Here is a 25,523-nt window from a genome sequence, read left to right on the forward strand (position 1 = left end):
TTCTGGGGGTCACTTGAAGACACGTCTCAGAGTCTCACCCAAGGCCCATGCCATAATGCAATACCTGGGTATTGCTATTGATTATTTAGTGCCCAAGGGCTCTTTAGTCACAGGTGATGAATCCTGCCAGGTGTGGATCCTTCCCTTCAAGGCAGCGGTTTACCTTTTGGCCCATGGTGTGTCTAGACATGTCGTCCATGAGCTAGGGTCTGGCATGGGCGCCTCATGACTGCCCAGTGCCATATCCTACTGTGACTGAGCTGGTATGCAAGATGCAAAACAAAGTCTTCTTTGTTCTCCTCTTCATAAGCAGAGTCACTTTTGTTGCTTCAAGCTGTGCTGCCTGGGGTTGGGGGAAGGATGGCATAAGCACTCCCTTAGATTCCCTGGCTGGTGTCTCCCTAGGTCATGTACCATTCCAGCCCAGCACTAGAAGTCGCCTAAGAACTGCAATCCCTGTGTCCTAGACAGCCTTTCGAGTTTACCTAGAACCTCAGAGCACTTTGGTCCATGGTGGTGAGGCTTGCCAAAAAACTCAAGTTCTGATAATTGGGATGGTCCATTACCCTCTGGCTAGGTCTGGTCCAAATGCTCCCTTCATGCATGGGTGCTGGCTGAGCCCAGCATGGCTTTGCTCTCCACTATGACAAGGCAGCACTGAGTTCAATAGAAAGACTACTAGTGACTGCAGTCTCCCTCTCCCAAGTGTATAGACTCTCTGTGCAGCACGGCTGCTGCTAGGTTACGGGGAAAAGGGGTGGTGTCAGTGATTCAAGACTGTCTCTCCTACTCTCTTCAATGATTGTTTCAACGATATGAATATAAAACCAGGTACTCTGATTGCTCTGATTTTTGTTCTTGTGATGGTGCCTTCCAGTGTGCAGATAATTGTTAAAATTTGTTGTTCCTGTCAGGAGTTATCATGGTATAGGCTTCTATTCCACCATCTTGCTCTGCTCCCAAAACACTTCAAATATTAAACACTGAAATAAATGTGAGTTATACATACATTTAAGAAAGATTAATAAAACAAATAATTATTTACCCAATTATTCCAGTTCCGGGTTGTAGGTGGCTGCAGCCTATCTGGCAGCTCAGCACTCAAGGGAGGAATCAACCCTGGACAGGATGCTACTCCATCGCAGGGTACACACGTACACACACTCACTCACACTGGGACAATTTAGACATGCCAATTAACCTAACATGTACAACTTAGGGATATGAGAGGAAACCAGAATACCTGGAGAAAACCCATGTAGACACAGGGAGAATGTGCAAACTCAATACAATGGCCCTACCAGTAATTGATGTTTCTTTTTCCTCATCATTTAATGAAATGACGTTGAAAATCACCTTATTCGAGGACCTAGTGTATAATGCTTTTTGTCAGGCATTAATATGCATGCCATCAAAATCAAAAGCACAGGCTCAGCTAAAATTTCTCAAATGCATGGAAACAACCACCTCAACACTGTTATCTTTTAATTTCAAATGGTTACCTGGGCTCAAAATCTGGGTGTGCAATTTTATCTGCTCTGGGCAGTGCTCAATATCAAGCATTTCTTACAACAATTAGGACTTATTCCCATTCAGATAATGTTGTCCTAGTTAACCCCTTTGTGGTTTTTGGAGATGTAGGTTCATGTTTTTAAACCTTTTTCTTTTCTTTTTTTGAGACAGGTTCTTGCTTTGTCCCCCAGACTTGAGTGCAGTGGCATGATTATGGCTCACTGTAGCTTCAACCTCCTGGGCTCAAGCAATCTTCCCACCCCAGCTGCCCGAGTATCAGGGACCACAGGTGTGTGCCACTGCACCCAGCTAATGTTTTTATTTTCTGTAAAGACAGGGTCTCACTATGTGGTCCAGCCTTGTCTTGAACTCCTGGGCTCACGCAATTTTCCTGACTCAGCCTCCCAAAATGTTGGGATTACAGGTGTGAGATGCACCAGACCCTTAAATTTCTTAAAAATCCCATAAGTCCTCTTTGTTTTACAGGAAAGTAGAAGCTTGGATTTTAGTCTGATCACAGGAAACAAGTAGGTTGTTATTCATTCAACAAAAAATATTTATGATAAACATTTTTCAGGCTATCCATTTATTTAATAGGTCTTTATTACATATTCACTGCTGTCAAGTGTTTTGGGGCCAGAGGTGAATTATCCTAGTTTGGAGACTAGATGGAATATTCTTTTAAATGGGTGCGTTTGTATCTCAAAACAAATCCTGTAGTTTATATAATTTGGAATATTGTATGTCTGTTTTCCATGGAAATGATGAAGTTCATTGGTCATGGTACTCCTGGTCATGGGACTCACACTCTCTTTGCTCTTACCTCTTTCTTATTTTCACATGCACCCCATCCACACTCATGTCTAATCCAGACGACTGGTAGTATATAAGAGACCCCAAATATTACCACTGGCTCAGAATCTGAGCCAATAAATGGACAGACTATGCCATACTTGAAATAAACTTCTTTAAAAATAAAAATTAAGAGTATAAGTTCTCTCATTTCATCTTCTCAGTTTCATGAAATATTTCATGTTTAGAATGCTAGCAAGTGTGAAAGAGGCTATGGAATTTTGTGAGTGGTAAAATATTTGTAGAGTACTTGGGGATCTGGGTCCTATTAAAACCAACCAAACACAAGTAGCTCATATGAGTCCTTCAATTTTTATTCTTGCTTCCAACTTTTAATCTTCCAGCACTGCCAAAACATGGAACTAGGCAGATTTATAGCAATTCTGGTAGTATTTGTTAGGCACTGATTTCATACAACACTCTTGGCAATAAAACTGTATAGTTCTCTAAACTTGACATTTAGCATGTCCTTTATCCTATAAGAAGAAAAATACTTCTTTTTGTTCTGTTGGAGTAGGTTAGCTTATAAAAATAAAGTGATGCATCTTTATATGTTTTTAACATGTCCAACTTTGCCAGGCATGGTGGTTCATGCCTCTAATCCCAAGCACATTGGGAGGCTGAGGCAAGAGGATCTCAAGCCCAGGAGTTCAAGACTGCAGTGTGCTATGATGACACCATTGCACTCCAGCCTGAGTGACAGAGTCTCTTAACTAAGTTAGAAAGTAAATAAATAAATAAAATGTTCAACTTAAAATAAAATGACAATTTCTTTTCTAGCAGCTAGGTGAAATTTCGTAACTATTAACCTCTGGTACTTTAAACAACATTAAAACAGCCTTTAAAGAAGACATTAATTAACTAAGGAAAGATTTTAAAATAATTTTTCTAAGTTTTAATTTTTAAATTCCTAAAGAACCACATATTCTTTTACCATCCAGGTTTATAAAAATGCAGCTATCAAATTTGATATTAAAATCAAGATGCCTCACATCCTTTGTGGAATAAAGCACAGTATGAAGAAAATGAGAACATCATGACCATTCTTCTTCAATCTTTCCCATTTGTAATATTTCCCCCAAGCGGAGAAGCATGACAAATTTCCCCTTCTTGCTCATGTGACCACTTTTTGCATCAGATGCACTTAATTTTGTAGGTTGAATATTCAGGACGAAAGGAGAGTAGAAAGAATTTTTAGAGCTTTGATTTCTATGGAAGCAATAAGATGAAACTTGGACATAATATATTTCATTGCCATCAATCTCATTGTAGCTAACACTCCAGGGATTTGCTCGTTTCTCTCTATAATAATCTTATACTTCTATAGTGCTTATAATTTGCAACCTGCGTTCACTTACTTTATGAGATTCTTACAACAATCTTTTGAAAGAAGGGTAGTGTGTATGTATGTGTGTGTATGAATATATGTACATGTATGTGCATATATTTGTTTATATGTATACATACGTGTGTGTATGACATGTATATATATAGTCATCCCTCAGTGTCCACAGGGGATTGGTTCCAGAACCCCCTCAGACACCAGAATTTGCAGATGCTTAAGTTTTTTATATAAAATGACTCATTGGTCAATTCTTCTTGGTAAAGCTGATCTTGATCTTACTGGTTTCTTTTTTGGCTTAGTAATAGGAACAATGATTTTCATAATTTAGGCGACCAAAAGTAAAATTTCAGTTTAAGTCATTTTAGGAATAAACCATGGAGCTATAAATCTTTTGGAAGAGTTATAGATTCAGTGTTAATGCTAGAGTATTGCAGTCTATTAATAAAATAGATAGCTCTGAAAAGTTGCTTTAGAAAAATGTTTCAGCTAAAGTGACCCAATATCAAATTCTGTAGTTACCCTCTATTTTGTAAATGCGTATGTTAATACCAAAGTGTTTATATTGTGTAATTTCCTACCTTAGATGCTTTCATTTTTAATATAATGCTGTTTCAAGGTTGAGTATGTAGTGATAACTGTTACAAATTGGTTACAAGAGAGCACAATCATTGTAAAAATCATAGGCTATGTCATTATGTAGACAAAAATCACTGACAATGCATGCCAGAGGTGGATCATAAATAGTAACTCCTAAGACTAGAAATCTACTTGATAGTGATTTTTGTGGGTTCATCTTTAAAAGTGACCTCACTGAATAAAAGTTTAATATTTCTTAAAGGTAAATCTAAAAACTGTCCAGAATTTTCGATCCTAGTCTAGTACCACTTACTTGGGAACAAATATAGAAAAACAGGCAACCCCGTCCGTTAATTTGGCTCTATGTCATTGTATAGACAAAAATCACTGACCATGCACGCCAGAGGTGGATCATAAATAGTTAACTCTTAAGACTAGAAATCTACTTGATAGTGATTTTTATGGGTTCATCTTTAAAAGTGACCTCGCTGATTAAAGGTTCAATATTTCTTAAAAGAAAGGTAAATCTAGAAAGCTGTCCAGAATTTTCCATCCTAGTCTAGTACTACTTACTTGGGAACAAATATAGAAACACAGGCAATCCCGTCTGTTAATTTTGATGTTGAACGTGTGGTTAGAGAGCACACTGGGATATGTTACAGGACTTGAGATAAAAAGCAAATTTGTAAAGTATCTAAGTGTTGATGGAGAAAAACACAACTAGCATATACGGAAATTTTCTTTTCGAGTTCTCTGGAGGGTGATCACCAACTCAGTAGGTGAAGCCCTGCCCTCTAGTGGTTATGGGTGTGCGAGGACTTCTGTTCAACACTACGTGTCTGGCTCACCAAGGTTTATTAAAACCAATCGTTAATTAAAAAGCACTTATTAGGGGTCTGGGTAAGATGCCGAGCAAGTGAAATGTTTACGTGTGAAAAGGCATTGCCCCTGGACAAAGGTACAGCGGCCGAAGAAGTGCTGGTTCATTGGCTTCGACCGCTGTACGACTGGTTTCTAATTGCTGTTCCAGCCTCTCCCCAGCTCCACACACCACAAACGAATGAAAAAGATTAGTTCTCCCTGAGTTCTCTGAGGCTGAACCTTGCTGTCTCATTACACATGGTAACTAAACACACCCCTTACGGAATTTTGGGAAGTCGCCCCGCGATGACCGGCTTCCGCAAAAACCAAGCAGTCAGTGCAGGGTTTTGCAAGTGAGAGTGCGAGACTCGGGAGGCTGCTCTTGCTGCTCCAGTCCCTGGCAGGAGCATGGATACCTCGTCCCTTTCTTCCGCGGGCCTCAACGTCGCCTGCTGGGATTGTGACTGCCACCCCGTCGGGAGCGGCTTCCCCTGCAGAATTTGTAGAGAGCGCTTAAACGCCTCAGGGACAGCAGCCATGGCTGTCAGCTTGGGCTGACCCTGCGGCCGCCCCACGGGAATGTGTGGCCAACACGCGGCGTGGGCGAATCTCCCACCCTCGCGTTAAGTGGGTGCACATAAACGGGCGGATACCGTCCCTGGGATAAGAGAGGCGCCGGCAAGAACAGGGCGGGCCACCAACCCCGCGCGACCTCCTACCGGACGGATCCAAACACAAACATTGTCCATTCCAGGCCGAAGTCTGGGCCTTCACTTCACTTCCGCCTTCCCCGCCCGTGAGCACGAATACGCCTGCGCGCACCTCTCGCAGCGGAAGTAGTAGCGACAAAGCTTGGTGCGCGGCTGGCCCAGGAGTGCTGGGCGCGACTGGGCGGCCGGCGGCGGGGAGGGGCGGAGCGCAGGAGTCGGAGGCGGGAGCAGACCAGCACGGCCTCGCGGAGCCGGCCCGGCGGACCGTGACGGGTCCCCTCACCTCCTCTCCTTTCCCCTCCCCGCCCGCCCTCTCTCTCTCCCTCCCTCCCTCCCTCCCGCTCGCTTCTTTTCACGCCCGGAGCAGGCTCCTGCCTCGCACCGCTGCCCCGCGAGCAGCTCCTCTTCTCTCGAGGCGCGCGGGGCGCCCCCGCGAGCCCCGCGGCTGAGACCCCGCAGCCTGGAGGAGGGCTGTGTGGGGCTTTGGGTGGGTACCAGTATTACCTCCTGCCCCCATTTCTAGAAACTTCCAGGTTCTGAAGGAAGGGGAGGTTCGGGGATCCCCTGGCTGGGGGGACATCTCTAGGGCGCCGCCCCGCTGGCGTGAGCTGGGGACGTTGCGGGCACACGATGGGGCGGGTGCGGGATCTTGGCGCGGGGCGGGGGGGGCTCCCGAGATAGCGGCTGGGCGGGGAACTCCTTTCTCAGCCTCTCTCTCGTCAGCGCCGCTTCTCCTGGTTTCTCTTGCAGATGCTGCTGCTAGGGGTGGTGGGAGCAGCCGTGGGACGCGTGGCCGGGAGCGGGGGTGACAGCCTGGGATTCCGGGGGCTTCTCTTCCTTGTCCTCCTCTTCTCTCTATTCCCAGTGTGGCCGTGGCTGACACTAAAGACTTTGTAGCCATCAACCCGAGTGCAGTTTCGATGGAAAATGAAGGTAAAGGCCCCTGGCCGACCGGTTGCAACGCGGAGTTGAGGGTGTGGTGGTTTGCTTTTAAGTTGACTTTGTTTTTCCACCTTTTTATTTTAGTGAGCTTATTTATTTACTGTGTGTGTGAAGTGTCCAAGGATTTGCTTACTTAGGGTATCCAGCTTTTATTTTGGTAACATAGGGCATTTGAGAGATTGGGGTTCTGTGGGTGACTGAGCTTGATTCAGCTTTCTTGAGGAATTCCTGCTTTCTTTAGCTTAGGGAATGGGAGGAAAGTTTTCATTTCAGATAGCGTCTATGTATGTTTAAATAGCTATTTGAAAGGAATTACCCGAGGGGAAGTAGAAATGGGGGACAAGGGGATGGGCTGCATCTTTGTATATTGGCGTTTCAAGCCTCGATGTGGCAGGATTCATTTATAAGAAAGCAAGCCATGTTTTATTATCTCTAGCACTGGGGGAAAAAGCTCATTGTTTTTCAATTCACACACACACACACACACACACACAAACACACAACAAAACAAAAACCTGTGAATTTAATGAAATGTTATGAGGCGAGTGCTTTTCTTAAAGTTCCACCCTATTTCAAAACATCATTTAGGAGGTTGACAGCGGAACCTGTTTGTTCACTGTACACTTTGGACACATTAGATCGTCATTCACATGTTACATGATCCCTTTGGCCTCGTTAAAATATTTAATGCTTTTCCTGCACAGCACTGATTATTTTTAAAATTGTCGAACAACTGTGAATAAGTGATTTTTTTTTCCCCCTCCTGAAACAACACTTATTCTTTGGACTGACTTCTGACTTGTGCATGATCATTTTTTTTCTTCTGCCTTTAACCGGGCTGCAAAATACTATAAAAGATACTTAACAAATGACAGGTTTTTCCTCTTCTGTAATTTGTTTTAAAAAATCTGTATCTGGTATAAAGGAACTGCAGTCTTGCTTGCTGGCTGCTTCTAATTTGTTTTTCCATTGTTGAGAATGTAAGCTTGATTGTCTTACTAGGACTGGTAATTTTGAAATGGATGTTTCTTATAGATGCAGTAATCAGTTTTGCTATCTGAGACCTCTGGGCTATGTAGGGAATATGATGAGAGTCATGATTATATTGTCCAATTTTACTCTGGATGGATAATTGGTGGAAGACATTTTCTGAAATACTAAAGTGTATAACTGCAGAGGAGTTATACTGTCTAATTGGGTCTTGAGAAACATTTGAAAGCAGTGATGTTTTTGGTGATAGGAAAATCACTTTTCTGAGTCTTTTTCCTCTCTAAGTTTATAGATTTAAGAAAGGCATATCCATTCTGCACGTGAGACAAAGAATGTTAAATGCATTCATATACTTGTTTCTTGGTAGAAACATCTTAAATAACTTCTAAAATTTAATGTATGTTTATGAGCTTGTTTTCAGAATGGTACCAGATTTAAGAGGATAGCCTAAAGTAGGTGGATTCTTTCATGTTGCTTTTGTTTCTTGATCTCTCAGGAAGAGGAGCATGAGTAATGAAGCCGATTCTCATTATCTACTGAGGTGGGAGGCGGTGGTTGTGAGATAGGAGCATGGTGCCTGCTTGTGTCTGTCTCTGTATTTTGTGGCCAAATATGAATTTTGTGTTTTCATAGTAAAAGATTATACAGTTCTTAAAAACGTGTGGGATTTTCTGTCCTGTTATTCTTGACCATCAAGAGACCATTTTTGTCAGTTTCCAAACTATCATAACATGTTTTTTTAATACATAAACAGTTTGAAGAAGAGCCTGTATATAGCCTAGAAATTTTCCAAAGTGATTGACCATATTAAACTACATAGATTGATACCTGTTCCTTTTTATTGTTCACTTGCCTTTTTATAGTTCTCATCCTTCTTTGATATGGTGTAGTATTAACAATTTGGAGGTGTGAAACAAAAATGGATTCAAGTCTTGACTAACTTGTCTTGAACCACTTAAAGCTATGTGATTTTAAGTAAATTACTTCACCTTTCTGAGCCGGTATTTCTTCATCTATAAATTGGAATTGATAATCTTTGACTCACAGAGTTGAGAGGCTTAAATGAGAAACCCTGTATAAATTATCTTGTGAGGGAGGAATGATAACGTTTAAGAGCTTGAGTTGTGGTGAAACCATGGAAACTGAGTTGAATGCTGGATTCGTTGCTTACCATTTATCTTTGTGCATATTAAAGTTTTCTGTGCTTCCCTTTCTTCATAAAATAAAGATAATGATAGAACCTACCTTATGAGGTTGTTGTAAACATTTCAAACAGTATCTGGCACATAGTAAGTGCTCACTAAATGTTAATTATAAATAGCCTAGCTGAATGTTTGATACATACTAATAGGCCACCTGGCTTTAATATTGTCATGACAGCTGAATGTTGGAAGGGGGAACAGTTGTGGCCAAAATACTCTGTATGAAGTTGTCATTGTTAGTTGAGGGTTGAGTGGAGTTAAGTAAGGAATTTTCTATGGCATTAGTGCTTTTAAGCCTACAGAAAAAGTTAGGGCTCTAGCAAGAAGCCAGGGTCCAGTATAGAAAGAGACAGGTTTGGAGTTGAAGCCTGACAGGTAATGTTTTCCTCCCCTAAAAAATCTGACAAGTTACTCGGCTTCTAAGCTTTCTCAGCCTCTATAAATTTTCTCATCAGTAAAGGAGACAATGCCCTCTTGCAAAGTTGGTGTAGGTAATAAATGAAGCCGCCAGAGCAATGTTTGACGTACAGTTAACTTGGATGAATTGAGTGATGCTGCTGTTCCCTAGTAACAGAATCCTCCAGTAGGTATGCAGGTAAGTTATATTTGTAGGTGTGAACAGTGTGGAATTGATAGTGGCTCCCTAGAGCATCAGCATGCAGGTTCTTAGATAACTTACAGTGGTGTGGGGAGGAAATGGTTTCATCCATGTGTCGGTTCCTTCAGCAATGGTGGTATTTTTTTGGCACTTCAGTTTCGATTCTTCTGGACCTTTTTCCCAGGGCCCATTTAAACTTTCTTAGCAAATCTTGACCAATTTTTAGCTGTAGACTCCAGGATGTTTCATGAACACTTTCTGCTTGTCACTAGGAACATTTAAAATGTTAATTTCCTGGAATTTTTGGACTACTTAACATTCAGTCGTGAGTTAGGATTTTATCCAGACCCTTTGGAATTTCTTTTTACATGTTTATCACAAATCTAAACAGATACCACTTAGGAATCTTGAGATGCACAAGTAAACAGCTCTTACCTGATTTTTAAAAGTTAATTGCATGTTTAAAGTGATAGCTTACTAGAAAAGATATTTCTAGCTGGAGAAGCTTGCAAATTAGTTTTTCCTTTCTTGTAATGGATTTATTTTTTGGAATAAATTTGGCCTTTCCCATAGAAAATTCAGTGTGACTTTAATACACATGAAACTTTAATATAGCCTTAAATGTTTGACTAGTTAATAGAAATGTAATAGTCTTCAGGATTTCAGGACGTGGTTAATTTAAGATTATAGACAGAGCTAATAGGTGTAGAGAACAATCCCCCAATCTTTTTCATTTGAAAATGGATGTATTTATACTTTACTTTTAAAAGCAGTTTCTTAATTCAATTTCAAATTGTTAATCATCTAGGAATGTCTCAAGAAAAGATTGTGTTACTATAGTTGGAGAAGCTATAGGGAAAAAGGGATGAGAAGCCACCTTAATTTTATTCCTTTAACTGAAAATAGGAAACCAGGTTGTAAAAATATTTTATATCTTTGGGTGTGGGAAATATAGTTTATGTTGTTTGCAGTTTTGCCCATAAAATGATACTCTTAATTAGTACTTTGAAAAAGAGTTGAAACTAAAAGAGACTGTATGTATGACAACATTTTATAAACTGTCGTACTTTAAGCCAGAGGATGCTATAGAGAGTACTTGTATGCGGTAGCCTTCTGACAGTTGGATTCCAAATACTTGATTTGTCTTCATATTTTTGTCATTCATTTAAAGTCAGCAGAATTCAGGTCTGTTAACCCGAAGCATTATGAAACAAAATAGTTTCCTAGGGAACACACCCCTAGGGGCCCAGGACTGATTTTGGAGATCTTAGTTAGCCATGATCTGTTTTACAAGGTTAAATTTTGTTTTAAAGGTGCCAAGAACGCTGTGGCTTGATGGTAAAGTTAGTATGATTTTTAAATTACATTGTTGTTACATGTAGCATCTTAAGATATCTTAAGGATCAGTTCAAGAGGTCCCCTCACATTTACTTTGTTAAAACAGAAATTCTTTTTAATAATGGTTTCAGGCATCAGTTATGACAATGTTATCTTTATGCTTTTCATGTAGACAAATGTTGGTAAAAGGCAGTAAAGAGTGCATTCTGAGGTTAATGCTATCATTTCATGAAAGAAAGGATTTCTCAAAAAAAGAAGACTAAATTGATAATTTCCTGTTGGATGTGTATGACTGCAACTTGTATGCATTTGTTAATCCATTTGACCCTTGAACAATGTTGGGGTTGGGGTGCTGACCCACCATGCAGTCGAAAATCTGCAGGTAACTTTTAAATCTCTGAAAACTACTCCTAATAGTCTCTGCTGTTGCTTGGAAGCCTTACTGATAACATAAATAGTCGATTAACACATACTTTGTATGTTATATGTATTATATACTGTATTCTTACAATAAAGTAGAGAAAAAAACTTACCAAGAAAATTATAAGGAGGAGAAAATGTATTTATAATTCATTAAGTAGAAGTGGATCACTATAAAGGTCTTCATCCTCATTGTCTTCATATTGAGTAGGCTGAAGAAAAGGAGGAGTTGGTCTTGCTGTCTGGGGTGACAGAAGCAAATCTTGAGTATAAGTAGACCTTTACAGTTGAAACTCATGTTGTTAAAGAGTCAACTGTGTATCTTCTGTCTTCAGGCTTTAAGTTACTACAGACAAAGGTATAAATTGTAGAATTACAAATAAATTAAACCAACTGTGTTAATTTAGATTAGACTAAACTTGTGATGTGTTTAGAAAAAGTTTGAATGAAATGTTGAAAAGCTGTCCTAGGTTATAGACAGAAGACAGTAATAGTCGGGGTCAGAAGCATTATCTTAAGATGGCTGTAACTGGGTGTCTGATTCAATTTCTATCTCTGCTTTTTAAATTCTGCTATAGATATTAGAAATGTGTGAATTGGAATTATTTAATACACCTGTTTGTTATAATTGCTTTCTTAAGTTAAAGGCCTTTTGGTTTGACATTGGGTCATTTCATAAACGTGCCGACCTAAAATCATGTCCCTCAGAAGGAAATGCATTAATTTAGTATGACATCCTTTTCTTTTCTTTGTGTGTGTTTTTTTTTTTTTTTTTTTTTTTGAGATGGAATCTCACTCTGTTACCTAGGCTGGAACACAGTAGCATCATTATAGCTCTTCAAAGCCTGAAACTCCTGGACTAATGTGATCTTCCTGCCTTAGCCTCCTGAGTAGCTGGGATTATAAGCCCACATCACTATACCCAGCTAATTTCTTAATTTTTTGTAAAGACGAGGTCTTGATTTATTGCCCAGGCTGGTCTTAAACTCCTGGACTCAAGCAGTCTTATTGCCTTGGCCTCCCAAATTGTTGGAATTGCAGGCATGAGCCACCATGCCCAACTTTAGAATGACATTCTTTATTCTTTTAGAAAGCTTTGAGATATTGATACATCCTTATAGAAATTACTTCTGTTTATTTATTTACTTAAAACAGCTTGATAAAGTTGGAAAAAGCAAGACCCTAAATAATAAATATATTTGCCATCAGCCCTTTATAGGAAAACTCAGAAATAATAAGTGGAAGTATTTAGGAAGTTACTCATCAGACTTTTTTTTGAACATGTAAATGTGTTTTTTTGAAAATTTAAACACGCAGAGTAAAAATTAAAAGTTTTGGTTAAGTTGTGCATTTCAGAAATTTGTCTTGATTATGGTGTTTGGAAGTTAAAAAGGATAGAGCATCAGTACATTAGTACATAAACGTTCTGTTATTCTCTGCCTAAGGGCAAGATCCAACTTTGACCTAGGTCCTGGATTTCCTCTCATCTTAAATAGGAGTCTTTTTCATTTGTAGTATAAATAAATTAGCCTTTTGATGCTGTGGTTTTATTTGTATATGTTATATATGAGATTTATATATCTCTTTATATGCAGGCATTTCACTAGATTTTGTTTGGCCATCTATTTTAGTGTTTCCCTAGCAGCATGTTTGCTTTACCTACCTTCATCTAGGTTTCTACATCAGCAGGGGTGGAAATATTAGTTGGTTTAATTAAGCTTTCTTTGGGAGTTGCACCTTACTTGCTCTGTTGAGTGTCAGTTCTACCTTCTTTTGAAGCAGGCAAAAGCAGTTCATGGCACAAATGCCAGAAATAGCATGCAAATCACTTTGTAATGGCATGCAAACTAATTTCTGCTGTGTCCTCTTCTTAATGCTTGTGAGGGTTACTATTTACTTAAGAGTTAATATTTGGCTTATGAAACTACTATCAGATGAGAAATTCCAGCGTCCGTCCCCACCCCAGAGAAAGATGTGGTCATTGTGGACTGCTCTGAAGTCTGCCAGCCCTGTATCCTAAAAGTTGGTAGATCAGTTACTATATCTTGATATGTACCCCTAATTCATATGAGGGACCAAGAGAGATTAGTTACTCCTGATTTCTTCTGTTAGAAGATAAAGGGAGTTTGGTTTGTATCTATATTAGAGTCATGGGAATGAAGGGTAGGGATGGATGACGGAGATATTTTACTCCTAAGAAAAATCAGCAGGACTTGGACAGTGACTAGATACAGAGAATTAAGGGAATAGTTGAATCAGACATGACTGCAAGATATCATTTAGGTCAGTGAGGGTGCCATTGATTGTGGTTGAAGGAGTGAGTGGATTTAGGGGCTGGCTGAAGGGAGTATGTAGGTCAGACTGTCATGGTGTGAGGCTCAATATGGCTATGCATGGAGAGAGGTTTTAAATCAAGTACCATGTTTCAAAGTGAGCTCTTGAAGGCAGAGACCTCAATTTGTCCTTTACTCATCTTGAACAGAGTCTGGGACGTACCTATTGTCAATTGAATGAAAATGCTGACTTCTTCCTTCTAAGTAGTTCTCATTTCGGGATTATTTTGCCCCCAAGGGACATTTGGCACTGTTTAGAGAAATGTTGGGTTGCCACAACCCAAAGTATGCTACTGGCATCCAGTGTGTAGAGACCAGGGATGCTGGTAAGCATGCTACAATCCGTAAGACAGCATCTTCTACCTCCCCGCTGCCGCCCCCAAAATTGTCTAGCCCCAGATGTCAATGGTGCCAAGATTGAGAAACACTATTCTAACAAACGGCAAGGAAGTTGACTCCTCTAAGCTTTGGTTTCCTCGCTTGTAAAGAGATGATGACTACTTCAGGTTTGTTAGAATTAGACAAGGCAGGGTGTGTACAAGTGCCTGGCATGAAAGAGCCGCTCAGCAAATGCTAATTTCCTTTACCTTCCTTGTTGAATAGATTTAGGGGAGTTACTTTTGGTCTTTTAACTGCTAATTTCAAGGCTACACACACACACACACACACACAATTTCTTTTCCTGAGAGGTGAGTGGGATGCCTAGGAAACATAGAGTAGCTTTTATAATCTTAATGCTTTTCTCTTCGTTTTATCAAATTATGATTTTGATTATACTTTGGTTTGGGTTTGTACTATTTCAGGATTCAGTATTTAGTGTTCCCTTAGCAGTAGACAATGAAGTTAAACCCTTAATATAGATCAATGAAGTTAAGCCCTTAAATTGTACTTTTTAGCCTGTAAATACATTTTATGTATTATTTATTGCTCACAGAACTGTTACTGTTTGGAAGCAATTTTACTATTCTTTGAAATCAAGACCAAAATGTACTGAATTATTTCTCATGGAAAATGGTAGACCTCCTGTGTCTCTATTGCCTTTTTCCTTTTTATCCATTTATGATTCTAAGTAGACCTCTCCCTGAAGTCCAGAACTCTTCCTTAGATTTCCTTTTTAGGGTCTTCATTAGGTGGCTTTCTTTTGCTTGTCCTCAGGTGCCTTTTTACTTTGTTTTGTAAGGTGCTGAATGTTCCCTCCAGTTTTTTCGGTGATGTTAGGGACAGGACCACCTATATTTTCATCTCTAATACCATTTCCTTAGTGATCTATTCCAGTCATAGCCTCAGTGTTTAAAGTCTCCTTACATGTACATAGTAGTGTGGCATTCTCATTTTTAGGGAGTCACTGGAATTTTTTGCTGCTATTTCTTTCCTTTTAGGAAAAAAACCAGTTTACTCTTACTAGACGTTATTTTCTCCATCTATAGAATGGAATTACTGTAGGTAAATGTCCTTGAGTTCGGTAAACTATGTATTGGACTTAATGTACATTTTATTAATTGCAGATGGAATTTAGAAATAACATGCCTGTTTTTCATCTTTAAGATTATTTAAATATTCCATTTATTAATTAGTTGGTTAGAAAAATTAGCTTTTGAGGAACACTATTTAAAAATGAAAAATAATAATAGAGTACATTTTGTGACAGCAAATAAATTATCGTTTAACTTAACCCTATAGGATTCAAAGTTGGTAGCTTTAAATGATGTTGAATTGTATTTGACCATCAACTGCTTTTACAGGCTTATGTGGCTCCCCATTGTACCTGTAGTTATTTAGGCCTGGAAGCACAGGGTGTTAAGAATGCCACCATAATGTCTTTTCATAAAGGTTTTGTTTGTCATAGCCTGTAAAATTAAGTTCACCAATTAGCTGCTTTATGAAATGAATGTCATTGGTCATGGTGGGGGAGGTATTAGGAGAAGGTATAAAGGAGTCTAAAATAACTTTCTCTCCCTCCCTCACTTCTTTCCTTCTGCCTCTTCCTCCCCGCTTCCCTCCCCTCCCCTCCCCTCCCCTCCCCCTGTCTTCTTTTATTGCTAATAAAATAATTGTTGCTCACTGAAGGCTTTAAAAAACACTAGTTGCATGCTTAATATAGGATGGCAACAGAATGGACTGGTTTAAAAAATATGTGAATGGTATGATACCCCTTTCCCCCATCCTTGTACTGAAGTTCTTTCAAATCTAGAATAATTTATATAAACGGATGTATCAGTAGATGGAGTATTATGCCCAGTTTTTAATTTAATGATAAAAAAATGCCAGATTCTTTCCAAAGTGGCAGTATAATTCAGGTGTAGTTAACTGCTGGATGTAAATTCAGTTATAGTAGAAAGATTTACTTTCCTTTGAGAGGTTTTTCTAAAATCTTCTAAAATTATGTTGATTTTTAAAATTTGAAATAACTTTAGACTTACATAAAAGGTATAAAAATGGTACAAAGAGGTCCTGGATATCCTTTGCCCAGTTACTCCTAATGTTAACATCCTATATAACCATAGTATAATTATTAAAACCAGGACATTCACATTTATAAACTATCCTTTTTCTAGTTCAGGATCCAATTTGGGATCCTACCTTGCATTTAGTTATCATCATCTTAGTCTCCTCCTGCCTGTTAAGCTTTTCAGTGTTTTTTTTTCCTCCTATCTTTTATAAATGTTACTGACACTTTTGCAGAGTGTACTGTTATTTTTTAGAGTGTTTCTCAATTTGGGGTTGTCAGATCTTTACCCATGATTAGCATGTCTTACGACGGGTGAAGTTAATGTGATCACTTGGTTAAGGCTGTGTCTGCCAGATTTCTTCATTGTAAAGTTACTGTTTTTCCTTTGTAATTAATTAATATTCATTTTAACCTTGTAGTTGTATAATAATTAGTAATTCCTTTGTAATTAATACTTTCCTCTAGTGGGGAGGTACTGCAAATATCCTGTGTCCCATCATACTTTTCATGGGCCAATTTTGCAATATCCTGTGTTCTATTATACTGTACATGGGCCAGTTTTGCAATCTATCAGTGCTTCTTACTGGCAACACTTATTACTGCTTTGGTCTTTGCTTAATGGCGAGTTTTCTATTTCACTCATTCTTACTATATTTGGAATTCTACAATTAAGGAAGTACTGTCCCCTTTCCTTTATTTATTAATTATTCAATTAATTTATTTACATGACTTTGTGGATATTTTACTTTATGGGTTAAAATCTAGTATTTGTTGCTCAAGTCATTCTCTCTTTGGTTATTGAGGGCACTTGAAAATTTGTTCCTGTGTCCTTTCTACAGTACCCTCTCTCATTTTGTGAGCACTGATTTACTTTCTGATATCACATGATATTCTGAGTGTATCTTGTATTTTTCCTGCTTGCACGAGCCATGGAATCAACCATTTTTCCAGGGAGCTGAGTTCATTTTACTAGAGAATGATATCTAGAAACCAAGATCTGGGTGCTGGTTGTGCTCCTTGCTACTGGGTGTCATTGCTTCTAGGCTCTCTTAGTAGATAGAACTAGCAGTATATATGTTTAGTAACATGTATGAACACATATATTTTTATTTCCTTATCCATGGAAGTATATAAATTAAAAACTGCCAGTGATGATTCCAGTTCTGTTCTCCCACCATAGGGTCCATTTTGGTCTTTTTTCCTCTTCAGGCCTTTTCTCTTTCTTGTTACTTCCTTCTACAAAGGTGAGAAACTATTCTCAACCACAGTATATTGACTTACTTGTTTCATCGGAGTACACACAAACAAAAGTAGTTTTAGAATTACTAACCTATTCATTCCCTGGTGAGAAACACAGTTTTAAACTAGAGTACAATATTTGTCTTTAACTTTATAGTATATAGGCAAATTCTGTTTTCAGAAGTTACTTGGGTTGTTTTCATCCCTGCCTAAGGGTTATGTTAGTCATTTGTAATAAAATTAGGTTCACTTGTTATTGTTTGTATGCTGTTTTAAGTTCCTCCTACATCCTGTTTCATCATAGCACAGTATCCCTCCCCCATTTATTTATGATAAAGATGTGTTCTTAAAAGGACTGGGTTTGCTTAAGGTTGGGTACAGCTGTAATTGCTTTGCAGGATAGCAGTTAAAGGACATGTGCTTTGGCAATCATTCTCTTGGGCTTGCTTGCCTGATTCCTCAGTTACAGCTCTGATTTCTACATCGCTTACATTTAGGAATTGATACCAGCTGTGGCCCCATAACTGTCAGTGCTTGAAATCATGCCTATTGACTAAATCTTATTTGTTCTGGATGCACAATTTTAGACCCAGAGCCACCTACAGTATTAATACTAATTCTCTTAAAGCTGTGGTAAATCATGAATTAAATTATTTTGTAAACCCTGTCCTTTACTGGGTTTTTCTTTTTCAAGATAGAATCACTTACCACAAAATTTATCAGTTTAAAATATATAATTCAGTGGCTTTTAGTATAGTCACAAAGTGGTATATTGATATAATTCCAGAACATTTTTATCACCCCAAAAAGAAACCTCTTACCCATTAGCAGTCACTTCCCATTCTCCCCTTTTGCCAGCCCCTGGTAACCACTAATGTACTTTGTCTTTATGGATATGCCTGTTTTGGGCATTTCATATAAATGGAATCATACAATATGTGACTTTTTATGTCTTCCTCTAGCATGGGTTAGTACTTCATTTCTTTTTGCGATGGAATAATATTCTATTGTATGGATATACACATTTTGTTCATCAGTTTCTACTTTTTGTCAAAAAATAACACTATTGTGAGCATTCATGTATGGGTTTTTGTGTGAACATGTTTTCAGTTTTTTCAGGTGTATACTTAGGAGTAGAAGTGCTGGGTCATGGTAATTCTATCTTTAATTTATTGTGTAACTGCCATAGTTGTTGAACCATTTTTTCATTCCCACTAGCAGTGTATGAGGATTCCATTTGATTAATTTCTCCACATCCTCTTCAACACTTTGCTGTTTTTTTTTTTTTTCATTGTATCCTAGGGGGTGTGAAGTGGTTTCACATTGTAGTTTTGATTTGCGTTTCCCAAATGACTAATGATGTCATTACGCATGGATTTTCATGCAAGAGGATGAAGGTGGGCTGTTATCTCACAGCATATGCAAAAATCATTTCTGCACTCTGACTTCTAATCTGTTGGTTTATAAGTCTTTGCTGATCCAAGTATCACAATGTTTGATTACTGTAGATTTTGTGATAAGTTAGTTTTGAAACTAGGAAGTGTGATGTGCTTATTGGTTATTTGTATATCTTTGGAGAAATGTCTGTTCAGATCTTTTGACCATTATGTAATTTGGTTATTTACTTTTTTATTGTTGAGTTGTAAGACTTCTTTACATATATATGTGTGTGTATACACACACACACACACACATATTTATTCTGGATACTGGATAGGAATATATTCTATAGTTGTACCAGTATACAAAGACGTTTACCTAAGAGTGTTCACTGCAGCAATGTTTATAAGATAATTTTCAGAGATATGGTTTGTAAATATTTCTCCCATTCTGTGGATTGCCTGTTCACTTTCTGAATGGTGTCCTCTACATCAGAAACTTTTAAAATTGTGATGAAGTCCGATTTATATATGTTTTTCTTTTATTGTTTGTGCTTTATGTATCTAGGAAACCATTGCCTGATTCAATGTGATGAAGATTATAAGAATTTTATAGTTTAACTCTCATGCTTGATCCATTTTGAGTTCATTTTTGCATATGATGTGACATAAGGGCCCACCTTCATTCTTTTGCATGGAATATCCAGTTATCCCAATACTATTTGTTAAAAAGACTATTCTTTCTCCATTGAATGTCTTGGCACCCTTGTCAAAAATCAGTTGACCATAAATTATGGGTTTATTTCTAGACTCTCTATTCTGTTGGTTTATATGTCTTCGCTTATGTAAGTACATAATGTATTGGTTACTGTAGGTTTTGTAGTAAGTTAATTTTGAAACTGGAAGTGTGAGACCTTTAACAGTGTTTGTCTTTCTTTCTCTCTCTTTTTTTTTTTCAGATTGTTTTGTCTATTCTGGGTCCCTTGCATTTCCATATGAATTTTAGAATCAGTTTGTCCATTTCTGTTAAAAAGGCAGTTGGAATTTTCATAAGCATTGCCTTGAATTGTCCTTTACTTTGAGAATATAATATTCTTACATAGGTACAAACATAAGACTTTTTGAGTACTATGTTTGGGTGTGACCTTATTCTAGATAACAAGCATTTCACAGAAATAGATAAAAGGCCAAAAGATACATGAAAAGATGTTCAACCTCAGTCATGGAGAAATGCAAATTAAAAACAAAATTATAATTTTTCACTTGTCAGATTGGCAAAGATTAGAGTGTAGTGATGACTAGTCTTGGCTAAATTGTGGAGAAAATAGAAGTTTCTGAATTTGAAGTTTTTGACACAGTCCCTTTGGAGATCAGTAGCGGTAGCTATCAGAATAAAAAATATGCACAACCAAAAGTTTCACTTTCAGGAATGTATTCTGTACCTGTACTTGCACAAACATGTCAAGAAGTTTGTACAGGATGTTTACTGCAGCAACATTTGTCATAGCAAAAGACAGCAGTCAGCCTAAATGTCATCAAGAGGACTAGTTAAAATTGAAGTACTACATATAATGAAATGCCCTGTGAGCCATTAAAAAGAATGGGGCAGGTTAGTTATGTAAGGTGACATAGAGTCCAAGATGTATTGAATGACAGAATTTGTTATTGTGTGGTTCTATTAGTAATTTAAAAAAAAAAAAAAACAACACCAGAAATACTTATATACACACCTGTATAGAAAACGGCTGGCAGTATACACAGAAATAGTTAGCAGAGGTTACTTCTGGACAGTAGGACTGGAAATCTCATTAAATCCTTTCTCATTACTTGACTTTTTTTTAAAACAATGAGCAGGTTTTTATTTTCTGAAAAATCATTAAGAATGACTTAGTAGTGTAAGTAAAATTAGAATTAATACTACTCTTCAGGAATAAGATATTTGTTTTTTTCTGTCAGTTTGATTGTTTTGTGGTAATCTCTGTTGGTCTGCAGAGCAGTTTGATTGTTTTGTATGTAATCTCTGTTGGTCTCCAGAGGTAAATGCATTTTATTGTGATTTTTATTGCTATATGGAAAATGGATTACAATTAGTTCTTGGGTACAAATATTTAATAGCATTTAGAACCACATTTTTCATTTCTATGTATTATAAGTATGGGAGAAAAATATGATTTATCTTTTAAGAGTTGTGATTGTGCTAGTTTTTAATTCATCAAATGAAGAATATTTAAGAATATTTACTTCTTTAAGTACAAATAATATTTAAGAATACTTAAGTGCATTGAAGCCTGATTATGCCACTGTTCTTTGGGTTCATGCTCTGGAACTTAAGGTTCAGTGAAGAAGGTAACCATTTCACATAATCTCCCTTAACAGAGGTTACTGATACATTTTCAGAAACCTTAGTACCACAGGCAGTAAGGAGGCAGTGAGATCCCTCTGCATTTTGCCAGACCATTCCTAGAATTCTTAAGGTGAGGGGACCAGCTTCCCACCCCATATAAAGATGGCACCAACATCTCTCCTAGAAACTTTATGGTGATTGGAAACTTACCTGTTGATGCTGGTTCTGTCTTTAGGGAGAATGTCATGTTTCATGTAACATTTTAAAATATTTGAAGGTGCCTGTCATATCTTTTATTTATTTAGAAATCTTTATTGAAATCCAATTAATGGTCAGGTACTGCCCTTCATACTTCTCTAGACCGAATATTCCTAATTCCTTCCACTGATCATCTTAAGACCTCATTTCCGAAATGTCACCATAGTATGGCATGCTTAGTAGCAAGCTCTAATGATGCCCTAAACTGAATATAGACTTCTCAAGGTGTGTTTGGATTGTTGTAAAATATTCTAGGCTCATTGACTTCGTTGGACTAAAAAGCTGTCTTTCTCATAATGCAGTTTAGGATAATGTTTACCTTTTTAGCAATAGGTTTACACTGAGAATGCTTTTACAGCTCTTTAAATGATGTGTGAGGTCAACTTACCCATGTGTTTGCGTGAATTATTACTGTAGAGCCTTAGCATCTGGTATGTTAGTAGTTGGTTTTTCAGTATAATAGTAGGTTTTATATATAATATATATTTATATTTATTGTCAATAGAGTTAGGGTCTCACTATGTTGCCCAGGTTGGTCTTGAACTCCTGGGTGCAAGTGATCCTGCTGCCTTGGCCTCTTAAAGTGCTGGGATTACAGGCATGACCCACGGCACCCAGCCAGTAGTAGATTTTTACATTTATCTCTAATAAGTATACGTATGCTTTTGTAAATGTTGAGATGGTGGTATATTGCCTCTTCTCGTTGATTCTGCCTGATAATCACTTGTTAGAATTTTGTTTTGATTATGAGGCAAGGTGGCTATCCCTCTCCAGCCTTGAGTTAATGTCATCTTGGATAAGTATGCTATTCAGTATTTACCTGAGTTGTTGATAAAATATTAACAGAATAGAGCCTTGTGTCATACCTGGTGGTACTGAGTAATACTACTGGCTCACCTATCAGAAATTATGCAGTCTGCCTGTGTATTTTCATGTGGCAGTGTTTATAAAATGTCTTGTTGGCGTCAGAAAACTGTACCGCCTTATTCTACTTAAGACATGCTGTTTTTAAATGACTGTTTTCTCTTTTTTGAAAGTTAAAATCTGCTGTATTTATTTAAGATTTTTTGGTGTGTGTATGGGGGAAGAGGGGAGGTTATTTAAGATTTTTTGGTGTGTGTATGGGGGAAGAGGGGAGGTTATTTAAGATTTTTTGGTGTGTGTATGGGGGAAGAGGGGAGGTTATTTAAGATTTTTTGGTGTGTGTATGGGGGAAGAGGGGCGGTGGAAGGATGAAAAGATTATTTGCACGAAGGTTGCTTTTGGTTAAAAAGAAGCTGTGTTCTTAGATCTTAAGTCTAGTCTCACTGTACTAAAATTAGTCCTCTAAACTGGATTTACTTTGGAATTTTTGGATTACGTTGACTAATTTAAATATTGTACAATAGTTAAGAAGGAGGGCTTTTGGAGTTACACAATGGTTCAGTTCCTGGCCATATCACTTACTAGTTTTGTTAGTTTCTTTTTATGTTGGGCACATTACTTCTTTAATCTTTAATTTCCCTATGTAAAAAAATAGTAAAAATAATGCCCCCTTCAGAGCGTTTTCCGAGGATTAAATGAAGTATTAGAAATAAAGCACTCAGCATTGACACTCGTACTTAGCAGCTTAAAGGGCAAGCCTGCTCTTTCCCTCCTCCTCCTTATACTCTTCTTCCTATTGTGTTTCCTTCAACTGCTACTGTGATAACATATAAATGACTAAATGTGAAATCAGTAGAGTTTTAGACTTTTTTTTAAACTCAAAGCTTCGAAATAAAAACACCCTATTTCTTGCAGATCCTTTAAGGATAAATAGTTGATCTTTTAAAATGAAAGTGCCCTGTGAAAGTTTCATAGCTAGACATTTTTGTTCTTCAGTTTAAGGCTTAAGCCATATAGGGTTTTTTGTTTGTTTGTTTGTTTTAACTAGTCAAGTGCATTTCAGTGAGAAGGGGAAAGAGTAGAATAAGGCGTAGGATCTGTAACTGACTGTGAACAATCAATTGAGATAACTCAACTACCTTCAGACCAGCCAAGCCCTATAGTTTCACAAGGAAAAATTCATTCAGATTACTAACTCATGTTCAATTACTTTTGGCTATTTTGTGTTCAGTAATACAATTTTGGGGTGTCTTTGTCTTTTTTAGGGGGCAAGGAAATGGGGTCTTGGTATTTTGCCCAGGTTGGGCTTGAACTCTTGATCCTCTGCTTTAGCCTCCTAAGTAGAGGGTGTCTTTGTTTAATAAAAGGATTGGAACTTGAAGCAAGGAATTAAAAACATAGATATGAATTACTGATATATGTTAGGCAAGTAGTTGTGTAGGAGTGACTAACTTGCTTGACTAAGATTTTGATTGCCCATCCCTTTTACGTTCTACCTCCCTACCCCATAGCATACCTTGAGCACAGAAAACATGGGGAACATGACCAATAGAAGAAGCCCAATTATTTGTGAACAAGTATGAGAACCATCTGGATATTCTGCAGTTGTTATAATACAGAGCAAATAGAGCATTAGCACTTACGGGAAAACAGTAGGATTGTTGAATCTTCTTGACTTGTTTGTTGCTTTGGATGACAGGAGGGTTCCCTCCTACCTCTTAGTAAAGATTGGGAAAGAAAAGGGTTAATTGTGAACTTACTGGGATTAATTCATTGTTTTTTTTTTTAATTTTTTTCTCCCCCTGAGACAGCGTCTCATGTTGTTGCCCAGGCTGGAGTGCAATGGTGTGATCTTGGCTCACTGCAACCTCCGCCTCCTGGGTTCAAGCGATTCTCCTGCCTCAGCCTTCCAAGTAGCTAGGATTAAAGGTGCCTGCTACTATGCTCAGCTAATTTTTGTATTTTTAGTAGAGACAGGGTTTTACCATGTTGGCCAGGCTGGTCTTGAACTCCTGACCTCAAGTGATCCACCCGCCTTGGCCTCCCAAAATGCTGGAATTATAGGTATGAGCCCCTGCGCCCGGCCTAGTTCATTCTTAATGATAAGAATGTACAGTTTTTGTTTAGGGATATAGTGTTGGTTGAAAAAATTAGGGAAAAAGTCTGGTTACTTAGTTTTTCATTTATCCTTTTATTTAACAGTTACTGAGTACCAGCTATATGCCAGGCATGGTCAGTCTTGGTTTGTGTGACCTGCAATTCTTGTAGCTATTGAGTTTATAGTGTAGCTGAGGGGAAAAGACATGTCTGGAGGAGCAGTGATAGCTAAGTGGTAGGGGACTGGGTGTGAGTAATTGGTTCAGGGTTGTCATAAGACATCACAAAAATGCTCATAGAAGGAATGAGGCCTAAAAGCTTAGTGTAGGGTATGGAGTGTGCAGGCTGCACTTGGCTCTTGCTTGCAGAAATGTGCTACAAGCATTTCAGGCCAAGGGACTTGGTGGTAGACCTCCCCTACATATGCCACTTCAGTAGTGTGGTTTTAGATTTTATATTTAGCCATTTATATTTAGCCTGAGGCGTTCTGAGTCAGTCCAGATCCACTGTCACTAAATAAATGGGTTATGTATCTTAATAATAGAGGATTCGCCATCCTTATATGTGAAGGGCAGCATTACTGGGACATGTAAAGCAAACTTATTTGTGACAACAGAATATTTAAGTATAGTTAATAAATAGGATTCTTATAGTCTTCTATTAGGTAACATTCCTTTTAGAGATCCTCATGGAGTATGAGTGTTTAAAGTGAGGTGGAGGCCAGGCACAGTGGCTCACGCCTGTAATCCTAGCACTTTGGGAGGCTGAGGTGGGTGGACTGCCTGAGCTCAGGAGTTTGAGACCAGCTTGGGCAACACGGTGAGACCCTGTCTCTACTAAAATAAAAAAATTAGCTGGGCATGGCGGCGTGTGCCTGTAATCCCAGCTATTCAGGAGGCTGAGACAGAAGAATTGCTTCAATCTGGGAGGCAGAGGTTGCAGTGAGCAGAGATCACGCCATTGCGCTCCAGCCTGGGTGACAGAACAAGATTCCATCTCAAAAAATAAAAATAAATAAAAAAATAAAGTGAGGTGGAAACTATGATTTCCTTGGAGGATGGGTCCAAAAGGTGATTGATTAGTAGGGTTAAAGATGAAATTTGTGCTTACATTTTTATATATATATATATATATTTGTATGTATTTTCTTCTTTTTTTTCTCTTCAAAGCCTTTGTGTATTGCTGCAGTACCAATTTCTTTTACCTTAGCGGGG

The 25,523-nt window shown here is 38.2% G+C and overlaps 1 protein-coding gene and 2 long non-coding RNA genes across 22 annotated transcripts in view; 1 reads left to right on the plus strand and 2 right to left on the minus strand.

The window, feature by feature from the left end:
* The window catches only part of ATP2C1 (ATPase secretory pathway Ca2+ transporting 1), a 158,017-nt gene that overhangs the window by 30,286 nt on the left and 102,208 nt on the right, over positions 1 to 25,523 (plus strand). For 5 of the 19 annotated variants that reach the window (XR_012430686.1, XM_065539883.2, XM_065539885.2 and 2 more), the window contains exons 1-2: positions 5,979 to 6,343; positions 6,607 to 6,789. The exons of 7 other annotated variants lie outside the window; for them this stretch is intronic. Coding sequence is in view for 7 of the 12 variants with exons in the window: in XM_065539883.2 (XP_065395955.1) it covers positions 6,784 to 6,789 (6 nt within the window). In the remaining 5 variants the exon portion in view is untranslated. Of the gene's footprint in view, positions 1 to 5,978; positions 6,344 to 6,606; positions 6,790 to 25,523 lie in introns of those variants that run through there. 7 more of the 19 variants (XM_065539887.2, XM_065539888.2, XM_074031023.1 and 4 more) reach the window with 2 other exon arrangements.
* Positions 11,468 to 25,523, minus strand: part of LOC123571671 (uncharacterized) — a 29,008-nt gene continuing 14,952 nt past the window's right edge. For both annotated transcript variants that reach the window (XR_012430690.1, XR_006695880.3), the window contains 2 exons: positions 23,856 to 23,929; positions 11,468 to 11,692 (listed from right to left, as the gene is read on the minus strand). This is a non-coding gene — a long non-coding RNA (uncharacterized lncRNA). The remainder of the gene's footprint in view (positions 11,693 to 23,855; positions 23,930 to 25,523) is intronic.
* Positions 17,216 to 20,611, minus strand: LOC141409626 (uncharacterized). The gene is made up of 2 exons (XR_012430691.1): positions 20,477 to 20,611; positions 17,216 to 17,364 (listed from the first exon to the last, which is right to left on the minus strand). It is a non-coding gene; the product is annotated as an uncharacterized lncRNA (long non-coding RNA).

The sequence above is a fragment of the Macaca fascicularis genome, chromosome 2 (assembly GCF_037993035.2).
Source record: "Macaca fascicularis isolate 582-1 chromosome 2, T2T-MFA8v1.1".
Taxonomy (NCBI): Eukaryota; Metazoa; Chordata; class Mammalia; order Primates; family Cercopithecidae; genus Macaca; species Macaca fascicularis.